At 50.9% G+C, this 20,133-nt stretch overlaps 1 protein-coding gene across 1 annotated transcript in view; it reads left to right on the top strand.

Moving 5' to 3' along the window:
• Positions 1-9,419: 9,419 nt before the first annotated feature.
• DNAAF2 (dynein axonemal assembly factor 2) overlaps positions 9,420-20,133 on the top strand; it is a 229,251-nt gene continuing 218,537 nt past the window's right edge. Inside the window, exon 1 of the mRNA XM_086937285.1 lies at positions 9,420-11,484. Within this exon, the coding sequence (XP_086793411.1) occupies positions 9,442-11,484 (2,043 nt within the window). The 5' untranslated portion in view covers positions 9,420-9,441. The remainder of the gene's footprint in view (positions 11,485-20,133) is intronic.

Raw genomic sequence — 20,133 nt, 5'->3', positions numbered from 1 at the left:
TACAAAGAGCCCACCAAGTTAAACTCAACAGTCCCAGAGGAAAGTAATCCGAAGAGACCTCCTCCAGCTGGGGTCGGGACACCACTGGTGGAGTCTCTAGGGCCACGGTCCGGGGTGTCTTCACAAAAAGTACAATCATACCCCCGGTACCTGAGTTCCTGTGCCCCTCCGGCGCCCTCGGCCATCAGGCCACTGGTTAGGCCGCTCCGGAGCTCTGCTGGGAAGAAGCCAGTGTCACCGAGGCCACTGAAGCCACCGCCGCACCCCTCTCCTGTAAGCTGAGGGTTCGGTCCGGCCTCCCATTGATCCTCTCCGAGCCAACTCTATGCCAGGAGGAGGACCGCCGCCGCCTCCGGGAAGGAGAGTCGCCAGCCGCCGACGAAGGGGTTGGGTCATCAATGCCAAGAAGCTCTTTTGCCGCCTGAAGGGAACGGATCTGCATCAGCCTGTTTTGCCATCGAAAGACGATTCGGAAAGGGTGACCCCACGAGTAGGAGATGTTACGATCTCTCAGGAAGGCGGTCACCGGGCGGAACTCGCACCTCTTCTGGAGTGTTGAAGTTGCCAAGTCCTGATACAGTTGGGGACGGTGCTCACGGAACTGCAGGGATGGAGGGTCCCGCGCCTTCCGCAAGATTCACTCTTTTAGCTGGAAATCATGCACACAGACTAGAATGTCTGGGGGAGGGCCCCCTCCCCGCCTGGGCAGTCCCACCCTGTGAACTCTGTCCATCTTGATGTCATGGAGATCGTCCTCGCCGAGAATCTGTAAGAAGAGTGCCAGGACATAACCACGAAGATCTCCCGCCTCACCGTCCCACGGCACAGCACGTATGCGGATATTGTTCCGGCGGGAACGGTTCTCCAAATCCTCCGCGTGGGCCTGGAGGTCTAGATTTTGCTCCGTAAGCCTGAGCACGTCCTGTTGCAGCTGGTGGACATCGTTCGCCATGCTCAAGTCGTGATCTTCCAGGGTGGCCACTCGCTCACCGATGCCATCGACATCCCTGCGTACCTCACGAAGATCCGACGCCAGCTGAGTACGAAGCTCAGAGATGTCCGCTTTGATCGAAGTGAAGAGTTCCGTCATGAAGGCCTTGGTGGCGGGGGGCCTCATCGTCCGAACGCCCGGAAGCCAAGCTAGTTCCCGGCGACGCCGGTTGCTGGGGTCCCTTGGGTTGGCCCTCCTTGCCAGGTTTCCCCTTGCGCTGCGAGGCAGACATCTTCGCTTCCTTGTCCCTCCTAGCACCCCCCAGTGGATACCGTGTCTCAGACCAGGACACTGCCCCCTCGTCTTCCAGCTATCCCCGGGGCCCTGTATTGAAGCTGGCAATCCAGATGCCACCTAGCGTCGCCGTTCGCAGCCTGCCGCCACACATCCACTGTACCTTAAGGCAGAAAGGAGCCCGATGACCAGGTCAATCAGCACCACCAGCTCAAGTCCGCAGCTCCGCGAGTCCTCGGGTCAGCTCCGATGGGCAAAGATTCCAGCCCTGCAGTGAGGCTCCGGTTAGAAGCGATCATCACAGATGAGGTGCCGGCTCCTCTGCACCCGGTTCCACCCTCCGTGGGAAAGGCACACTTCAAGGTAGCCGATCAGCTCGTCAGTTAGCCGCCGTACTGGCCAGTGGTCCCCAGCGTGCGCACGTGGCCCCGGTCCCCTCAGCCACTCCCCTGCGTGCAGCGCTCCAGGAACATGCACCGTAGCACACGACTCCGCGGGGGTCAGGAGCCGACTGCAGCGTAGGCCGCAGCACCCGCTCTGCTTCCTCGTGACTACTAGGCCGCAGTTCTCAGGCCAGCGTACCACGCGTTGTCGGGATATCCAGGCTGCTCCTCCTCCACCTCTAGCCTTCGGAACCCGGTCAGGGGCCGCCGCGATGTCTGGTGCAAGTCTCCGCCACCTCAGGCTGCCAAGACACCGCCGCTCAGCACTGTACGGGTCCCGGCCGCAACTAGGCCTCAATCCCCGGGGCTCGCGTAGTCCACATGCCGAGGGGCGGGTACCCGCAGCAGTTCGGGCCCCGCCGTCTCCAACAGTCGGGAACCTCCGGCACGGCAATACGCAGGGGGACCGGGCTATCCCTCGTGGGACCGGTCGTCAACTTCAGGCTCTGCAACGTCGCCACAGGAGCTGGTCCACTCTCGGCTGTCCGCCGTGCACCGCGGCCCACAGTGCCGCGCCCGTATCCCGCGTTGCGTCGGGTCGGGTCCGGTGTTGCTCCGGGCTTATCTCCGCCGCAAACCCAGGGTTGCCGGCCCCACACGGCCTTCAGTGAGTGCAGGCGCTGCCAGGGGGCTGTAAAGGAGCCCCGGATCGGTGCTGAGCAATGCTGTAGAAGGCCCGGCGCCGGAGGGGACTTAAAACACGTCCTACTCAGTCGCCATCTTGGCCACGCCCTGTACTGATGTTTTACATTGGCTCCGCAGGGCGAGCGGCGTGAGACGTCTCCCCCTGCGGATTTCGCGCATAATGGTAGGGTCCAGGAGCGTGATATAGAGGGAGCGTCAGGGCAGGTATCAGTGCGTAGTTTCTGAGGAGATTAGGCGCAGGTAGTTTAGAGAGGGGGTTTATTCTTCTTTAGCGAAATCCTAGTTTCAGGCAGGTTAATCACTTTGGTGGTATAGAAGCGAAGGATAGTTTAGTCAGAGAACGTTTATTTTCTCAAAATGGAAATGAGTGTACAGCTGATAGCGGCGTTGAGAGTGATACAGCAAGAAGGCAGAGAAGACATGCTGACACAGGCAGCGCTCGATGAAATGCTTCCCCCGAAACGCCCACCACAAAGACAGGCGGCAAAAGGGGTGAGGTATGCCATTGAAGCCTGTCAACCGGCTTCTGTCAGGAAACGGAATGGGCGTGCCCGTTCTTTGAGTGCTGGTGTGGAGGCGTCTTTGCGACCTGGCGAGACAAGTAAGGTCGTGAGAGTCCGAAGAGCGTCTTCCCTCACACGTCAGAAGCCAGCGAGTGACTTTGACAACGGACCGAACGCCTCTGAGGTAAATACGCTAGTGGCGGGAACTCCTTCGGGAGCCGTTAAGAGTAGTACACAAGTGGCCCTGAAGAGAAAAGGGAAGGAAAAGGCTGTTAAGAAGGTGGCCCTTACTCAGGACAGTTTGGGTGGGCAGGGGTTTCCATTACCTCCTCATCCCTTGAATTGTATTCCTGTCCGTGATGCAACGGGTATGGACAATGGACAGAACAATGTCAGTCAGAAGTTCATTGTGAGAGGGAGGACGGGTTCGTTGGTGGTTATTCCAGTGACAGCGATGACGAAGTGGTTTATGATACGCAACCCACCCGTGCCCCCCCTCTCCAAATGATTCCTATACAACTACCTCAGAATAGTTCGATGCTGACTAGAACTATTGAGTCTGGCGCAAGAGAGCTGCCCTTGGCTTTAGTCGTGGTTCCTCAGGCGTTTAAGCAAGTTCAAGAGTTTCAAGGGACACAGGATGTGAGTGATTCTGAGGTAGAGGATGAGTATTATGAGGGTACTGACACGGAAGAAGAGTTTGAACAGGAGCAAGGACATGGAACACTGTCCGCAGAGCAGGAAGCCAGGCGGTGGGACACCCAATATCTGTTTCCACGTGCCCGCCCTTCACCGTATGACGCACCACACACGAGGAGCACACAGGTCGGGAGCGGAGACGGTCAGTCGCTTTGGGTTGAGCGCCCCATGTTCACTGACAATCCAGCTATGCGCCATGCTTCCATGGATTTTGTTACTACCTCACGAGTACCACGCGACATGGCTGAGGCGCAGATGGTTAGTTTTCAGAACGCGCCATCTGTTCAGGCGGCTGCCCCTACCGTGTCACGGTATACTGCGGAGCTTGGTAACGTATACTCCAGCAAATCCAGAGTGGATTTTTTGCGATCAGACAGGCCTCAGGAGCGGAGTTCTGATCTGCTTTGGTCAAATTTTGATGGGGGAGTGGGGGATGGAGCTTGCCCAGGTACTAGTGGCGGGGTTCAGGTGAGGGGTGAGTTTAGTCAGAAGGCAAAGGGTCAGGTTGGAAATTCAAAGAAAAGCAAAAAGAGTGTCCATTCAAAACAGAGTGTAGTGGGTAAGGAGGGGAAAGAGGTCAGGGTTGGGGGGGGGGGCAACAAATTCTTCTTTGTTGTTTCAGAGGTCAAGTGCGGACTCTTCTGTGGTGAATGTGACCCCAAGAGACTATCAAGAGCGGATGTCTCCGACCGAATTGCAGCAACGTGCAGGACAGCTACCATGCGGTAAGCATCAATGGTGGGCAGTGTGGGATGAGGGAAGGGATGACAGGGTGAATTTTTGAGAGTTACCTGTGGTGAAAGTTGTTGGGGGAGGGGAAGGCGGGAAAAAGATTTTGCCAGGTACTTCGGCGGTTTCTGGTACACTGCTTCCGATTAATGCGTTAAATGCAAGAGTTTTACCTCAGAAGTTGCCGGTTATAACGGGAGGGAATGCTCAAGATGCAGCATCGGGGCAGAGGGTGGCTACTAATGTTAGGCAGCGGCTTCCTTATATGGGTTTGGCGATGCCGTTGGGGTCCCACTTGTCAGACAAAACTAAGCAGCGGATATGGAATTACGAGTTTGTAGACATATTCAAGTTGCTGCACCGAGATGTACAGGCCAAAGAGGGTTCAAAAGAGGAGGAATGGGAGTTAGCGCGACGTCCCAGGGTGCCTCGTACGATTGAGAACTGGACTTCAGCCTTCCTGATATACGCAAGCATTTATTGTGAAAGGTATCCGGAAAGGTCTGTCGCTCTTTACAAATACATTGACATAGTTAGGAAGGCACAGTTACACTTTGGGGGATACTCCCTAAACGAGGAGTTTCGAGCCCGTATTAGCATTTGTGTAGAGAAGCCTTGGGGTGACGTAGATTCGGAGCTTTGGCTTCAATGGATGTGCACATCGCATCCATCGGCTACGACACACACAGCAAGTGGCTTGCCAGTCCCCTAGCGGCCCTTTCTATGGCGTCCCGCTCACTCTGGAGCCGGTACATGGGGAAGAGGATTTTCATCAGGTACAGGAGCCTGTTGGAATTATAACAGAGGAATGTGCAACAGACCATTGTGTCGTTTCAAGCACGACTGTTCCCATTGTGGGGGGCGTCATCCGCTCACGCACTGTAATTCCTCAGCGGGGGTTTCAGTGGGCACAGAGTCAGTGACCAACAGCGGTTTCCAGAGCAGGGTGGCTGGGCAGCGAGAGGTAGAGGCGCACCTTTCCCTACTTTCCCAAAAGGCGCCTACTCCAATTAGACTGAATAGCTTGGTGCCCTGGTTGAATAGATATCACGATACTGATTCAGCATCTCGTTTGTTCTGGGGGTTTCGGGAAGGTTTCAAACTGGGGTATCAGGGACCTAGACAACAGAGGTGGGCTGACAACCTGCGTTCGGCTAAGGAGATGCCGGAGGTGGTAAGTAAAAAACTGGCAACTGAAATCGAAGCAGGTAGAATAGCGGGCCCTTTCAGGCATTGTCCTTTACCGAATTTGATTGTGTCCCCTATTGGAGTCATTCCTAAAAAAGCTGCTGGTGAATATAGTATGATTCAGCATCTATCCTGGCCAGAAGGGGGATCTATAAATGATTTTATATCTGAGTTGGACACATCAGTGTCTTACACAACAGTGGATGAAGCAATGGAGCTAGTGACAAAGATGGAAAAAGGGGCTGAAATGGCAAAATGTGATATTCAATCTGCTTTTCGTTTGATGCCAATTCACCCTACTGATTTTGAGCTATTGGGGATGTTCTTTCAAGGACATTATTTTGTTGATAGGGTATTGCCAATGGGCTGTGCGGCCTCTTGTGCTCTTTTTGAAATGTTCAGCACATTCATACAATGGATTTTTTCTCAGACGTGTACAGAGGGTGTCAGTTGTCATTACTTGACGATTTCCTGTTCATAGGAAAGGCAAACACGGGACAATGTCAAAAAGCACTGACGCAATTCCAGAGGCTTGCTGAGGTTCTGGGGGTCCCTTTAGCACCAGACAAGACGGAAGGACCTGGTACAGTCATAACTTTTCTGGGCATTGAATTAGATACCACACACATGACAGCACGCCTTCCACGGAGTAAGATTTGCGAGATTAAGGCTTTTCTCCTCACAGTTATGAACACAAATAAGATCGAGGTGAGACAGGTGCAGCGATTGTTGGGTTATTTGAACTTTGCTTGTCGAGTGCTGAGGGCGGGAAGGACGTTTTGTAGACGTCTAGGCATGGCTTTATCTGGTGCATATCTCCCACACCACAGAGTTCGAGTGACTAAAAACATCAAAGAAGATTTGCGAGTGTGGCTGTGTTTTCTGGACAATTTCAATGGCATTCCTTTACAATTTGTGGATGACAAGTTTGTATGGCAAGTTCAAATATATTCTGATGCTGCGGGGTCCAGTGGTTTTGGTATCTTCTGGGAAGGAAGGTGGTGCGCAGAGGGTTGGCCAGAACATTGGAAGAGTCACGGAAGAAGCATCGCTTTTCTAGAGCTGTTTCCGCTGATTGTAGCATTACTAGTGTGGGGCCAAGAATTTCAGAACAGGTCGGTGTTATTTCATGTTGATAACATGGCAGTGGTGAACCTGATAAACAACCAGAAGGCGAAAGACGTTAGAGTTTTACAATTATTGAGAATGTTCATGCTTTTAAGTTTACGATTCAACATGATGTTCAAAGCTAGGCATGTCCCAGGGGTTAATAATTGCATTGCTGATGCTCTTTCCCGATTTCAGTGGCAGAAGTTCCGCGAATTGGCGCCAGGGGCGGATCTCCACAAAACAGAAGTGCCACACAACCTTTGGGCCCTGGGGGAGTGAGGATCGTTCAGCTAGTCGAGCAGTCCATTGCCCCTTCGACTAGAAGAAGTTATGTGCAAGCATGGCAGGAGTTTTTACATTACAAACAGAGTTTGTGCGGATCAGAGTCAGTGGGGAAGGTCAAAGGTAGTATTTGCGATTTTGTTTTGACTCTAATTGATAAAGGTTTGTCTCACACCACAATTGCAGGAAAATTGTCTGGTTTATCCTTCTATGGTCAATTGTTGTGGGGTTTTGACCCGGTGGATGACCAGCTAGTAAAGAAAATGTTGAGGGGTTAGCAGAGGGGGTCAATTGGTTTGCAGCGGCCACGAGCTCCCATTACATTTGAGTTGTTGCAGAAGTTGTTAGAACAGTTAGGGTTGTTTTGTTATGATCTTTGGGAGGTTGGGCATTTTAGGTTAGCTATGATTTGGATGTTCTTTGGGGCTTTCAGGGTTTCTGAGGTGTTGGGAGTTGGAAGTGACAGAGGTCTATCCAGTGCAGAGATTTCATTAAGAGAAAATAGATTGGGGATATGGGTGAGGAAGTCTAAAACCGATCAGCTAGGCCGAGGTACGTGGGTCTTTCTGAATAGTAGTGGGATGGCAGACTGTTGCCCTGTGCAGGAGTGGATTCAATTTGTCTATAGGGAACCGCTTACAACAGGCCATATTTTCATTCATGAATCTGGAGAGAAGATTACTAGTTCCCAATTTTTAGCGGTATTGAGAAGGGCTCTGACATGCTTGGGGGAAAATCCAAAATTTTTTGCCACACACTCTTTTCGTATAGGGGCTGCTACAGAGGCTGGCAGGTTGGGTTTGGGTTTGGATGTACTAAAACACATTGGCAGATGGAAGTCTAACAGTTACAAACGTTATGTGCGAAAATGACTGCTGTTTGGGTACCTCGATGGGGTGCGTTGGCCTAATTCTTGTTTCATTTCAGGTACTGTGCGGGGTGCAAATTCGAAGTTTAAACGGCAGACCTGGATGGTAGGCCATTTGTTTGTAAAGTGGGCAGCCTTGTTTGCAGAGAAGCAGATTTATGGACGATCACTGGGTATTCCTAGTGCGCAGCACGAAGTAGTCTGGAAGGGTAAAGGAGGCATGAAGTGGGCCGAGCTATTTCCAACATTAACGCAGATGTTCCACATGCGAGGTTGTCCGGACCACCTTATCATCCATGTAGGTGAGAACGATTTGGTTAGAATGTCAGGACTTGCGCTCATCAAACAGATGCAACTTGATTTGACGGTGCTGAGGACGAATTGGCCGACCACTCGCTTGTTTTGGACAGAGTTCATATACAGACAATCTTGGCGACAGGCCAGGTCTCATGCAGCAGTTGAGAAGGCCAGACGGAAAATAAACAAAGCTATGAGGGTGTTTTGTAAAGTGATGAAGATTGGGGTTTTACAACATGAAAACATCTCGAGTAGCGAGAGTCATCTTTTTCGAGATGATGGAGTCCACTTGTCTCAGTTAGGCATGGCCTACTATTTAGTTGAAATCAGAGACATGCTCGTGCAAGAACTATAGGTAAATCTATGGTGCAATTCAAAATTGTGAAGGAAGTTTGTCTTCTTTTGGGTGGGGCCAGGAAAACTCCTTGGTTTTCCTGGGTGGCATAAAATCCCCAGGGAGGAGGAGTCTAGAGCGGGCTCCTCCAGTTATTAGTTAGATAGGGGGAATTATACAGAAAAATGGAGGGGAAAAATGGAAAGAAAATGTTGGGGAAGTTATGATGAGTTCAATACAAGAAAAGAGATTATTTGATGGTTTCGGTATAAAGTCTAAATTTATAATGAAATTAAATAAATAAATAAAGAAATGGTTTCGGTTCAACTGCCAAATTTACATGTTTGATGATCTGTTGGGAAATTTATGAATATACATATCCTGAATAAAGTGGCCTTTTCTGCTATGAGAAAGCGAGTGGTCTCAATTTGTGGGAGATGTTTTCTTCAACTCAATAAAGCTTTTCAAACTTAAAGAAAATGCTATATAGTAGTCATCTGCTTGGAAACCGATATACTGATTAATGTATACTTTCCTTTCTTTGTAATATGTGTGATTACTTTATCTGATGACTCAATAAAAAAAGTTTGGGGAAAAAATACAACTCTTTTAGCTCGTGGTGGACTCCGTAGAGCTGTGGCGTAAGTCTTACAGAGAATGCACGGAAGGCTGGTTTTGAATGTCGAATTTGAAGTTTCGGGGCATAAGAATAAAGAGATGTACTACTTACTTCAGTGTGTGGCGTAGTACCCAGGTTGGGAAGGACGCTACAGAATCCAAAATCATTGTTAATCAAAGTAGTAACATATGTCAGGTGCTTGTTTTTAGAAATGTAATAGAAGCCGACAGGCACATTGCTGCTTTCCAAATTAAAAGGTAAATTAATGAAAACAAATTTAAACCAATGTAGACACTTGTGGACCTAACTTTTGTCAACAGGTAGCGTATCTAAAACGTCTGAAGTGTGCCCTAGGCTAGTAGTCCATCTTTTATGCCCATGCACATTCTCTGAGGTCGGTGATTGGTTGAAGCGCTCTGCCGTCATAACTGTGCACCCAGATAGCAACGGATTCGGCGTCCCGACTACCCACCGAAGCGCAGCTTTCAAAGAGACAGCGATGGCTACCAACAGCAGCGGAGATAAACTGGAGGACCTGGATCTGAGTTCGGAGGAGGTGGAGCGCCTGAGCCGGGCCTTCAAGGACGAGCGCTTCAAGGAGCTCTTCCGCGAGTATGCCGAAGAGATCTCGAACCCGGAGAACCGGCGGCTCTACGAGCAGGAGATTCGGATGATGGAGCAGGACAGGGGCATGGACGCCAAATTTGTTCACCCGCAGCCTGGACATGTCCTGCGTACCAGCCTGGGCGGTCGGCAGCGCTGCTACGTTAATGTCTGCAGCAACCCGCTCATGGGCCAGCCCGAGTGCAAGCCGGCCCAGGGTGGGCAGCAGTGGTCTCTGCCCTACAGCCTCTCACCTGGACGGGAGGACCTAGCCAAGGGCAGTTCGGAGAAGCATATGGTTTACGATGTGGTCTTCCACCCAGACACGCTGCGCATGGCCGGCAGCAACCCCAAGTTCAAGGAAATGGTAGACTCCACTGCGCTAGAAGGGGTAGAGAAGCAGTTTGAGGTCACACTGGACAAACGTAACGTCAAAACATTGAAGGCAAAGTATAAAGGGGTCCCACAGGCCACCGTGCTGCGAACACCTCTACCGGGGGTCCCCAAGCCTCCAAGCCAGGACCCCGATGACCCTCTCCGTTTCCCATATCCTTATGTAAAGGCGAACGGCACAAGCAGCGAGGATAAACCTGTGGCGGACCGGCATTCATCGAAGAGAAAGGATCCTAAGCCTCAAACCTCAGTAGTTGCTCCCACTGAACCCCATTTCACCATCACCCACAGGTCCTACGTCGATCTGCAGGACTTCCGCCTTTCCAGGGACGCTGTGCCCAGCCCTGTGCCCAAAGAGCTGCTGGTCACCATTGACCTGCCTCTTCTGAAATCAGCTAGTGATGCCAACTTGGATATCCATGAACGGCTGCTGACCCTGGAGTCACAGACACCTGCATACAGTCTGCGGGTCCCCCTCCCTTACCCTGTTGATGAAACCCTCGGTAGCGCCAAGTTCAACAAGGCAAAGAGGCAGTTGCTGGTTACGCTGCCAGTCGTGGTACAGAAATGCCAGGCCTTCGTGAAAACGAGTCCTTTGAATGCCGAAGAAGAGGACGCCAGTAATTCCGAGAGTAAGCAACTTGTCGAAGAGCTTAATACGGAGGAAGGTTGCGATGGAACTATTTTTCAAGAGCCCACGGTTAGTACACCGGAGAGCTCTCAAACCGGACAACCTTTCACGGCGGAGACCATAGATGGGGAAATAGAACAGGCAGCAAGATGTTTAGGAGACAACGACAATGGCAGCCTTAGCTCTGGGACCCTGATTGTCGCCGAGTCTGAGGGCCCTTGTGTCGCCGAGTCTGAGGGCCCTTGTGTCGCCGAGTCTGAGGGCCCTTGTATCGCAGAGTCTGAGGGCCCTTGTCTCGCCGAGTCTGAGGGCCCTTGTCTCGCCGAGTCTGAGGGCCCTTGTATCGCAGAGTCTGAGGGTCCTGGTGTCACTCAGACAGAGAGTTTGTCTATCCCGGAGTCAGAGGACTTATCTGTCACCCAAATTCCCGATGTGTTTGGGAAGACAACAGAAAAACGCAATGTTCTGACCTTGGCAGAAACAGAAAATATTGTGCTGAACAATAACAATGGCCCTAGAGACGCTCAAATACTAGAACAACCTAGAGAGCCATGTTTTACAGTCCATCATAAAGAGCAAGTGCCTGTATCAGAGGAGGCGGATTCCCTGTGCCCACAATTCCAGTGCACCCAAGACGATATTTCAGTTACTGTGATAATCCATGTTGCTCAAATCAATAAGGAGACATTGAAAAGTTATGCAGGGACTAGCCATTACAACATCTGCTTTACTTCAGAGAACACTCGGATGGTATACTCTTTGTTTGTTCGTTTCTATCATGGAAATAAACTGAAACCTAATGAAGTCAATGTTTGCATCGCCAAGCACAATGCTGTAATCCAGCTGAGAAAAGCATCTGATAGCTGTGGCCCGTGGGAAAAGTGCAGCTATGGTGTCGACGAGAACAACTTGCAGGTAACTAAATTATACATGGAATAAGAAAAATACAAATATATAGTATATGTACATCTAGAAATGGTTACTGGAAAAAAGGCCTTGTGAACTCAATTTCATTCTTAATGCCCTAATATAAAGATATATGCATTTTTCTGAGTTTTTGCTATTTACCATGTAGTTAGACTTCGCGGTTAATAGCGGCCCCAGATTGCGAATTCGCAATTTTTAAAAGGTCCATGCATTGCATTTAAGGATTCTCAATTTGAGATCCTTAAATGCAAAGAATCGTGATTTAGCAAATTCTTATTTACCGATTTTTGCATTTGGGATGATGCATATCAAATGCAAAAATCCTGGTCGCAAAGGGGCAGATTCTGAGAATCTGCCCCTTTGCGAGCGGATTTAAGCTTGATGAATCTAGCTGTTAGGTCTAAAAGACAAAGTATGAACTGAGCTATCAAAAAGACCTATAGTATAAGTCACCCAAAAAATAACATGTAAAACAAATGAAATTTGCTTAAAATGAAAAGAAAACACTTTTTTTCCACTATTGTTACACTAAATTTCAAATTTGCGTGATGTTTATTAAAATGTTTAGTTTCTAAAAAACAGAATAGAAAACATAAAAAAATACAACTTTGCCAAGCAAGAGACACAAGACATTTACATTTTCAGTGTGTAGCGTTCTAAAATGGCAATATTATTCCATACAGTGTAATACTGAATGTTTTTTTACCATGACAATAACAACTTGAATAAAGTTTTCCTTCAATTTAACTGTGTTAAGTTACGTGTCACGTGTAAAACTACAAACAATGGAAAGTCAAGACATACTCGTAGTTCTCTATACATCAAAACATTTAATCAGTCGTATATTACTATACTGCAGTGTTTGCTTTGCCTAAAACATTATTCATTGTTTTTACGAAAAAATCGAAAGCCACGCAGCTTTGCTGGATTACATTTACACATAATTCATAATCGTTTACTTCTGCACTCTGTTCGATTTTAAAACGCACGTAATCCTGTTACGATTGGTCAAAGTAAATTTCAAAAAATTATTAAATTAGAAACTTTACATAATACGGAAAGCGTCAAATTTTGCAAATATTATATTTGCTCATGTGAATCAGTCAAACCGCTTTCTGTTGTTTGTCTAATTCTGCCCATGTGGGCTAGGATTCTCATACCAAAATACAATTTCTTTATATGATCATTTGTGTTTAAGTTTCCGCAAGGTACACGCTGAGCTAGGCGTTCAGGTTCTACGCTAGTGCGTTTAGAGCCTTTGATCATACATAATAACACCCGAGTGGGCATAATCACCTGCACTACTGCTGCATATACTAAATAGTAATATAATCTTCTGAGTTGTCTTCCCCACCCTAGTGTCACTGGTGAATTGGGCAAAATATTAAAAACAGTTAAACATCAAGGATCGATTTAGGGGCCAAGATGGCGACTGAGTAAGACGTGCCTGCGAGCTCCTCCGGCGCCTCGAGCCCTTCATCGCCTTGTATAGCTGTCCTGGGACGATCTTTGCTCCGGAATCGCCTTTATTGGGGTTACTGAGGTGCCCTGAATGCTTTTGAGCCTTTCCCCGTCGAGTTACGACCAAGAACGGCGGACTTAGCCGAGGTGACGAGGCGGCGACGCACAAGGCTGGTGCGGCCTACACTGCATCACCTGGAGGGCATCTGCTGCCATTATCCGGGGTGACCCTGGGCCACCGCGACCTGCGGAGAAGAACAATCGCAATACAGGGCCCCCAACTGGGACCGTCACAAGCTTATTCTACCCCCCTGTGGATCGTCTCGGCTAACGTCGCCTGGACGAGGTGGCGGGGAGGCGCCGACCTGTCTGGAGGCTGCTGGACAGCGCAGAGGGACGAGAGGAGAAGCGGTGCTGATCCGACCCTACCCCATACAGCTCGGGGGCGACTCAACGACCATTGAGCGTGCACGGCGTTTGCTGTCTCCTAATAGCTTCGGCCTCCCGGTGACGGCGGAGCGGGGGTCTCGGAGGGTGCGAGGGAGCGTGGCCTGATATCCCAGGATGCTCCTGGCAATCGCGGAGCGCGCAAGGGCTAGCCGAGGCTCCCCATCATGACGACGAGGAACCGCATGAACAGGCCTGGGAAGGACGGCCCTGGGAAGGGTCCATCTGGATCGCCCCCCGGTTCCAGCAAGTCACCTCCGAAGGAGGACGGGGATGGCCCTGTCACGAAGGCCTTCCTGATCGAACTTTTTGCATCCATTAAGGACGACATCACGGAGCTGAAGTCACAGCTGGCCTCCGATCTGCGCGAGGTCCGCCGAGATGTGGATGGCATCGGAGAGCGGGTGGCGACCCTGGGGGATCACGATCTAGGCCTTGCTGGTGACGTCCACCAGTTACAGCAGGACATGCTCAGACTCCGGGAGCAGAATTTAGACCTTCAGGCCCACTGCGAAGATTTGGAATATTGGTCCCGCCGTAATAACATTCGAATCCGAGCGGTGCCCTGGGAAGGAGAAGGTGGAAACTTGCGGGAGTATGTGGAGGCCCTTTTTCTGCAGATTCTAGCTGATGCGGACCTCACGGAGATCCGCATGGACAGAGTTCATCGAGTTGGGTTGCCACATGGCGCGCGTTCACCGCCGCCGGATATTTTAGTTTGTGTCCATGAAAACGAAAAGCCAGGGATACCAACAACCTACAATTTCGGGGACACAGCCCCCAGCTTTTTCAGGACTTGTGGGCTTCCACGTTGCAGAAGCGGCGGGACTTCCGCCCGGTCACGGCTTTCCTGCGGGAGCACGGGGTGTCCTACTCATGGGGCCACCTCTTTCGGCTCATCTTTAGATGGCAGAACAGACTGGTACAAATACGATCCCTGGCGGCTGCCAGGGACCTTCTGGGCATGGAGGAAGAGGCTGCGTCGGCTGGCGCCAGCGCTTCCCCAAGAACACGACGCCGTTCCCGCTCCCCGGCATGGCGGGCCGCACTGGTATGGCAGAAGGCCCGAATCCATCGGCGAGCCAAAGTGAGAGGGGAGAGGTCCTTGCCTCGGTGGCTTTGGTGACTGATTCGAGCCGGATAGACAGCTCTTCGGCAGCCTAAGCTCCCCAAACATCGGCCTGTGGGGCCGGAGGGGCTCTACCACCTCAGGTACATTAAGGGACCGTGCTCCACTGGAGGGTTACCCGACCCTGAACTCGAGGGGGCATTACCCGGGTCTTCTACCCCCGACCCTTATGGTCATGTCCAGCTGCTTCTTCTTTTGGTCTGTTTTTTCTCTTTAAGGTTCTGGGGCTGTTTTTTATGTATAGCGTTTTGGAGTTCCTTTGGGTTGGGGGGGTGTTGAATTGGAATGGGCTCAGTGGTGGTAGCGGTGGATCTGGTATGATTGCGGGTGTATTCGGGCTGTTTCTGGTCTACAGGGGGCACTATGTGGAGCGGGGAGGGGAATGTCTAAATGATGCCCGTCACGATAGGTTCATGGAATGTTAAGGGCCTTAATTCCCCCCAAAAGCGTCAGAAGGTGTGGAAATACATTATAGATCCACATTTGGATGTGGTAGGACTGCAGGAGACTCATTTGGCCCGTAGGGACGAAACCAGGCTTAAGAATAGGCAATACCCACTGATTTACAGGTCTTCGGCCGCCACTAAGCACCGGGGGGTGGCACTCTTGTTCCGCTCTACACTGCAATTTCAACCTATTGGTGTGCGTAGCGACAAGGAGGGTAGATGGCTGATGGTGAAGGGGATGCTCCTTGGCAAGCTCTGCACGTGGGTGGTTCTCTATGCGCCGAACACGGGCCAAAATGGGTTCCTTGAGGCTCTCTTGCGGGAGGTGGGGGACTTTGGGGAGGGTGCTTTGGTAGTAATGGGGGATTTCAATTTGGTTTGGGACAAAGAACTTGATTGCTCGCACCAGCAGCGGATGGAGGCAGGCCTCTTCTCCTCCGAGTCGCGTGATGCTATGGAAAGCTTGGGTCTCATTGATAGCTGGCGCGCCCTCAACCCCCACACTAGAGACTACACGTTCTTCTCTCATGTTCACCACACGTATTCGCGTCTTGATCACATCTTTCTGAACCAGTCATTACAGGGGGACCTGAGGAAAAGTAGGATATTCCCGCTCTCTGTATCGGATCATAGCCTCCTGGCAGTGTGCCTGACTTGGGCACCGGGGACGTCCCCCCACCGCAAATGGTACTTCCCTGTCTCACTTACGCGAGATCAGGAGTCATGCACAAAACTCAGGGCGGCCATTGGTGAATTCTTTGAGTTTAATAAAGAAGGGGACACCTCGGTTTTCACCCAATGGGACGCCTTTAAGGCGACGGCACGTGCATTGCGTTGAACTCCGCCTTGAACAAACTTAGGCGTGAGGAAAGGGAGGCGCTGGAGGCGGAGCTGACGACACTTGAAACTGCGCACAAGCAGAATCCTTCTCGAAGGACGCTGCGTCTGCTTGCGGCAGTGCGGGGTAAACTCAGGGCCCACTATAATAACAGGGCGGAGTATACCCTCCTGCGCTTACGGCGTCTTTCTTACGCACAAGGCAACAAAGTGGGGAAACATCTGGCTCGACAGCTTCGCGATAAGCGCGAGAGAGAATATATATGGATGGCATCCGGGCGCATCAAGACACGGCCAAGGCGGAGCTCTTCGGCAAATCTTATGCCGCCCTGTACTCGGCGGATAGCCTGGTGCCGGAGGATCAGGAGGAGTACCTGAGGGCTCATCCACTTCCGCAGGTTTCCAAGGAGTGGAATGACCTTTTGGAGGCCCCCTTTACTAGGGAGGAGGTGCTGGCCGCAATTAAGTCCCTTAAGCCACTTAAGGCGCCTTGCCCGGATGGCTTCACGGCACCCTTCTATCAGACCTTTGCCTCTGAGTTGGGTGACTTTTTGGTGACACTTTTTAACGGCATGAGGGAGGCGGGTCAGACTACGGCTCCATGGCGGAGGCGATGATTTCGATTATCCCCAAAGCCGGGAAGGACCCCTCGAAGTGTGAATCCTACCGGCCCATAGCTCTACTGAATGTAGATGCCAAATTATATTCCTCCATCTTGGCTGCACGTCTCCAGGACCTGATGCCTGCCCTCATTCATCCCGATCAATCGGGATTCATAAAGGGACGCCAGACCCACGACAACACCAGAAGGCTGATTCACCTGATTGAGAAGGCCAATCGCTTCAAGATCCCGGCGGTCTTGGTGGGCCTTGACGCTGAAAAAGCGTTCGACGGAGTAGACTGGAACTTTCTCTTTGGTACGCTGGCGGCCTATGGTTTCTCCTCCAAATTCATAGATATGCTGCGGGCCAACTACCACAGTCCTCGATCAAGAGTCATGGTTAACGGCCATGTTTCACCCTTCTTTGCGCACTCCCGGGGTACGCGGCAGGGCTGTCCCTTATCTCCCCTACTCTTTGCGCTTAGCATTGAGCCCCTAGCTCTTAGGGTACGGGAGGACCCGGACATCAGTGCTCTCCCCTTTTCGGGAGAGCAGCATAAAATCTCCCTTTTTGCTGATGATGTTCTGCTGTCACTGGCGGACCCGGGAAGCTCCCTTCCGCGGGTACAGGAGGTACTCTCTCAGTTTGAGGAAGTGGCGGGTTTTCGGGTCAATCCTAGCAAGTCCTACATCCTTAACCTTACGCTACCATCTGCTGAGGTGGACCGCATCCGGCCGCTCCGCCCCTGTCGTGGGCCAGCTCCTCTATACAGTACCTTGGGGTCCGGCTGACCTCGTCCGTCACCACTCTGTATGCGGCCAACTTCCCACCTTTGTTGACCCAGATGCAGACTGAGCTTAATCGGTGGAAGCCCATGTTCATTTCTTGGCTGGGCCGAATCCATGCTATTAAAATGAAGATGCTCCCCAAGCTCCTGTATCTGTTTCAAGCACTCCCTATTACATTGGATGGGGGCTTTTTTAGGCGCATTAAGACCATGATCCTACACTACATTTGGCAAGGGGGTCGCGCTAGACTTTCCTTCCTCACGCTGCGAAGGCCTTTGAAGAAGGGTGGGGTCGGCCTCCCAGATATGCACCTTTATTATAAGGCGGCGCAACTCCGAGTGCTGGTCGAGTGGACCCAGATGGAATCGGAGAAGCACTGGTTGCATATGGATAGGAGTGTGGCGGGGAGGTCGATATGGGACCTGGTCTGGAAGGCGAAGGGGGATCATCCTCGGAACGCCTATATTAGCACTGCTACGAGTACTACCCTGAAGGTCTGGGACTCAGTTTCCAGCGATGAGAGGTGGACCTCCTTCCCGTCCCCATTCACCCCTATACATTTTAACCCGGCCTTTCCGCCGGCGCTTGTGGAGGGCCCCTTTGATGTGTGGAGGGCGGGGGGGTGTCACGCTCTCACGCACTTGTTTCACGGATATGAGCCACTCACCTTCCATAATTGCATGCGTGACTATGCGGTGTTACCATCCGAGCGTTACCGGCATACCCAAATGCTACACTGGGCGTTGTCACCGGAGGTGCGGGATGCAGCGACGAGGCCCCCCACAGATTTTGAATCCTTTATCACCTGCACCACGTCCATGAAAGGGGGGATCTCATTCCTCTATGGCCTTCTGCTTGCTACGGCTATCTCGCCTCGCCCTCGATATATGAGTTTGTGGGAAGAGCACCTGGGTCGGGATATCTCCGACGAGGAATGGACTCACCTCTGGCGTGACTTGCACAGATTTAATCATTCCGTTGACCTCAGGGAGGCCCACATGAAAACGATGTTGGACTGGTATCTTTACCCAGCCCGGCTGAAAAAGATTTTTCCCTCCACATCGGATAGATGTTGGCGAGGATGTGGTCTCTTGGGGGATTTTCGCCACATTTGGTGGGACTGCCCTGTCATTCGCCCCTACTGGGAGGAGATACTTTCCCAACTCAAAGACGTGCTGGGTTACCCGGTTCCTGAATCGATAGGTTTCGTTCTATTGGGTCTCCGTGATCCGCTCCTGGAGCATCAGACCAAAGCGGATAAACAAATCCTTTGGCTCTGCATTGGTGCGGCCAAGCTGACCTTGGCGGCGGCCTGGAAAAAGAAGGAGGCCCCTGCACTTTCCCTCTGGTATGCGAGGTTATGGAAACTGCTGAGTATGGAACGTATGGCGGATGTTTTCAGAGATTTCAAAAACTTCGTTTTTAGATGGGGCCCCCTGGTCCGCTTCCTTTCTCAGGGTCTGCCGTCGGCGGTCTGCCCGCCCACTTTACGTGCACTCCATTTGTTCCAGGTGTGAGAGGATGTTTTGCTGTGTGCCTGTTACTTAGCTGCCACCACTGGGGGGATGGAGGGTTGAAGGAGTTTTGGGGGGAGGGTGTTCTGTTCTTTCTATTTATTTGGGTGGTGGGTTTTTGTGTTCCGCCTCGCTGCATTGTTTTTCTTTTGGCGGAGAGACGAGGAGGCGCAAATTAGACTGCTCGACTGAGCCCCTGACTTAGGTGGCTTCTGCCTGGCGCCACTGTGATCCTAAGCCTTCTATGGACTCCCCCCTTGGGGCAACATTATTAGCTGGCGGACTTTGAGAATCATCCTGGCTAGGGTGGCCGCGTGGACCAATCTTCAGCAATATTCAGTCTCCTCTGCCATGTAGAGTGAGCTCCTGCAAGGGCTCTTGTCGTATTTACTGTGTTTCTATCTTCTTCTTACTTCCTTTCCTCTTCCTTCTTGTACTTTCAATAAAAATATCTTTAACGAAAAATCAAGGATCGAGACGGACAGCAGCATATATGTATCTATATTTAATTGATGTTTACAGATATGTGTACAAATCTTCTTCCATATTCAGGCCCACGGGGGTCTTGGTATTCAGTTTAATAATATAACTGGATTCCAATCTATGTAACGTTCTCTGCCTGTCACCCCCTCTTGTGTTGGCCGGGACAGCATCAATAACAAAGTATGTAAGACCACTTACATCCTTGTTGTGGCAAACCTCAAAGTGGCGGGCAACTCAATATGTTTTATCCGCATTTTTGATGGCTCGCAAATGTTGTAACACTCGCTTGTGCACTGGAAGAATCGTGCTGCCCGCGTACCTCAGGCCACAAGGGCACTGAAGCACGTAGACAGCAAATTCCGTCTTACATGTGAATTGACCCCTTATTTTCTGTTCCCTCCTGGTAAACCCTGGAAAATGGCTGCTGGTATTTTCACCGAAGGTACAGGCCTTACACTTGGAACATTTAATAAACCCATCCTTTCTGGCTATCCATGTTTTACCTGCTTTGGACCTAGTTTTACTTGGTAACATGTTACTCCCTAGGGCCTGTTTGAGGGATCGTGCCTTTCTAAAAGTGATAAGGGGCCTTCTTTGTATACATTTCTTCAAGATAGGGTCATTACAAATAATATGCCAATGTTTCTGTAGGATGTGTCTGAGCTCATTTTGTTGATTACTGAATGTTGTGATCATCCTGCATTGGGAATTTGCTATTAATGCAATCATCTTCTTTTTACTTGGTCTAAAAAGTATCTGCTCTCTAGACTGTTGCGTGGCCTTGTGTATTGCTGCCCCAATAAAATCTTGCGAATATCCTCTCTTCTTAAACCTCTTTCAGACAGTCTAGTTCTGACTCTAGGTCTTCCTTGGTACTGCAGTTCCTCATGGCTCAAAGACACTCCCCATAGGGAATGCTCCTTACCAAAT

This window comes from Lissotriton vulgaris, chromosome 9 (genome assembly GCF_964263255.1).
Source record: "Lissotriton vulgaris chromosome 9, aLisVul1.2, whole genome shotgun sequence".
Lineage (NCBI taxonomy): Eukaryota > Metazoa > Chordata > Amphibia > Caudata > Salamandridae > Lissotriton > Lissotriton vulgaris.
Note: the sequence above shows the minus strand (reverse complement) of the source record. Positions and strands in the feature narration are given on the sequence as shown.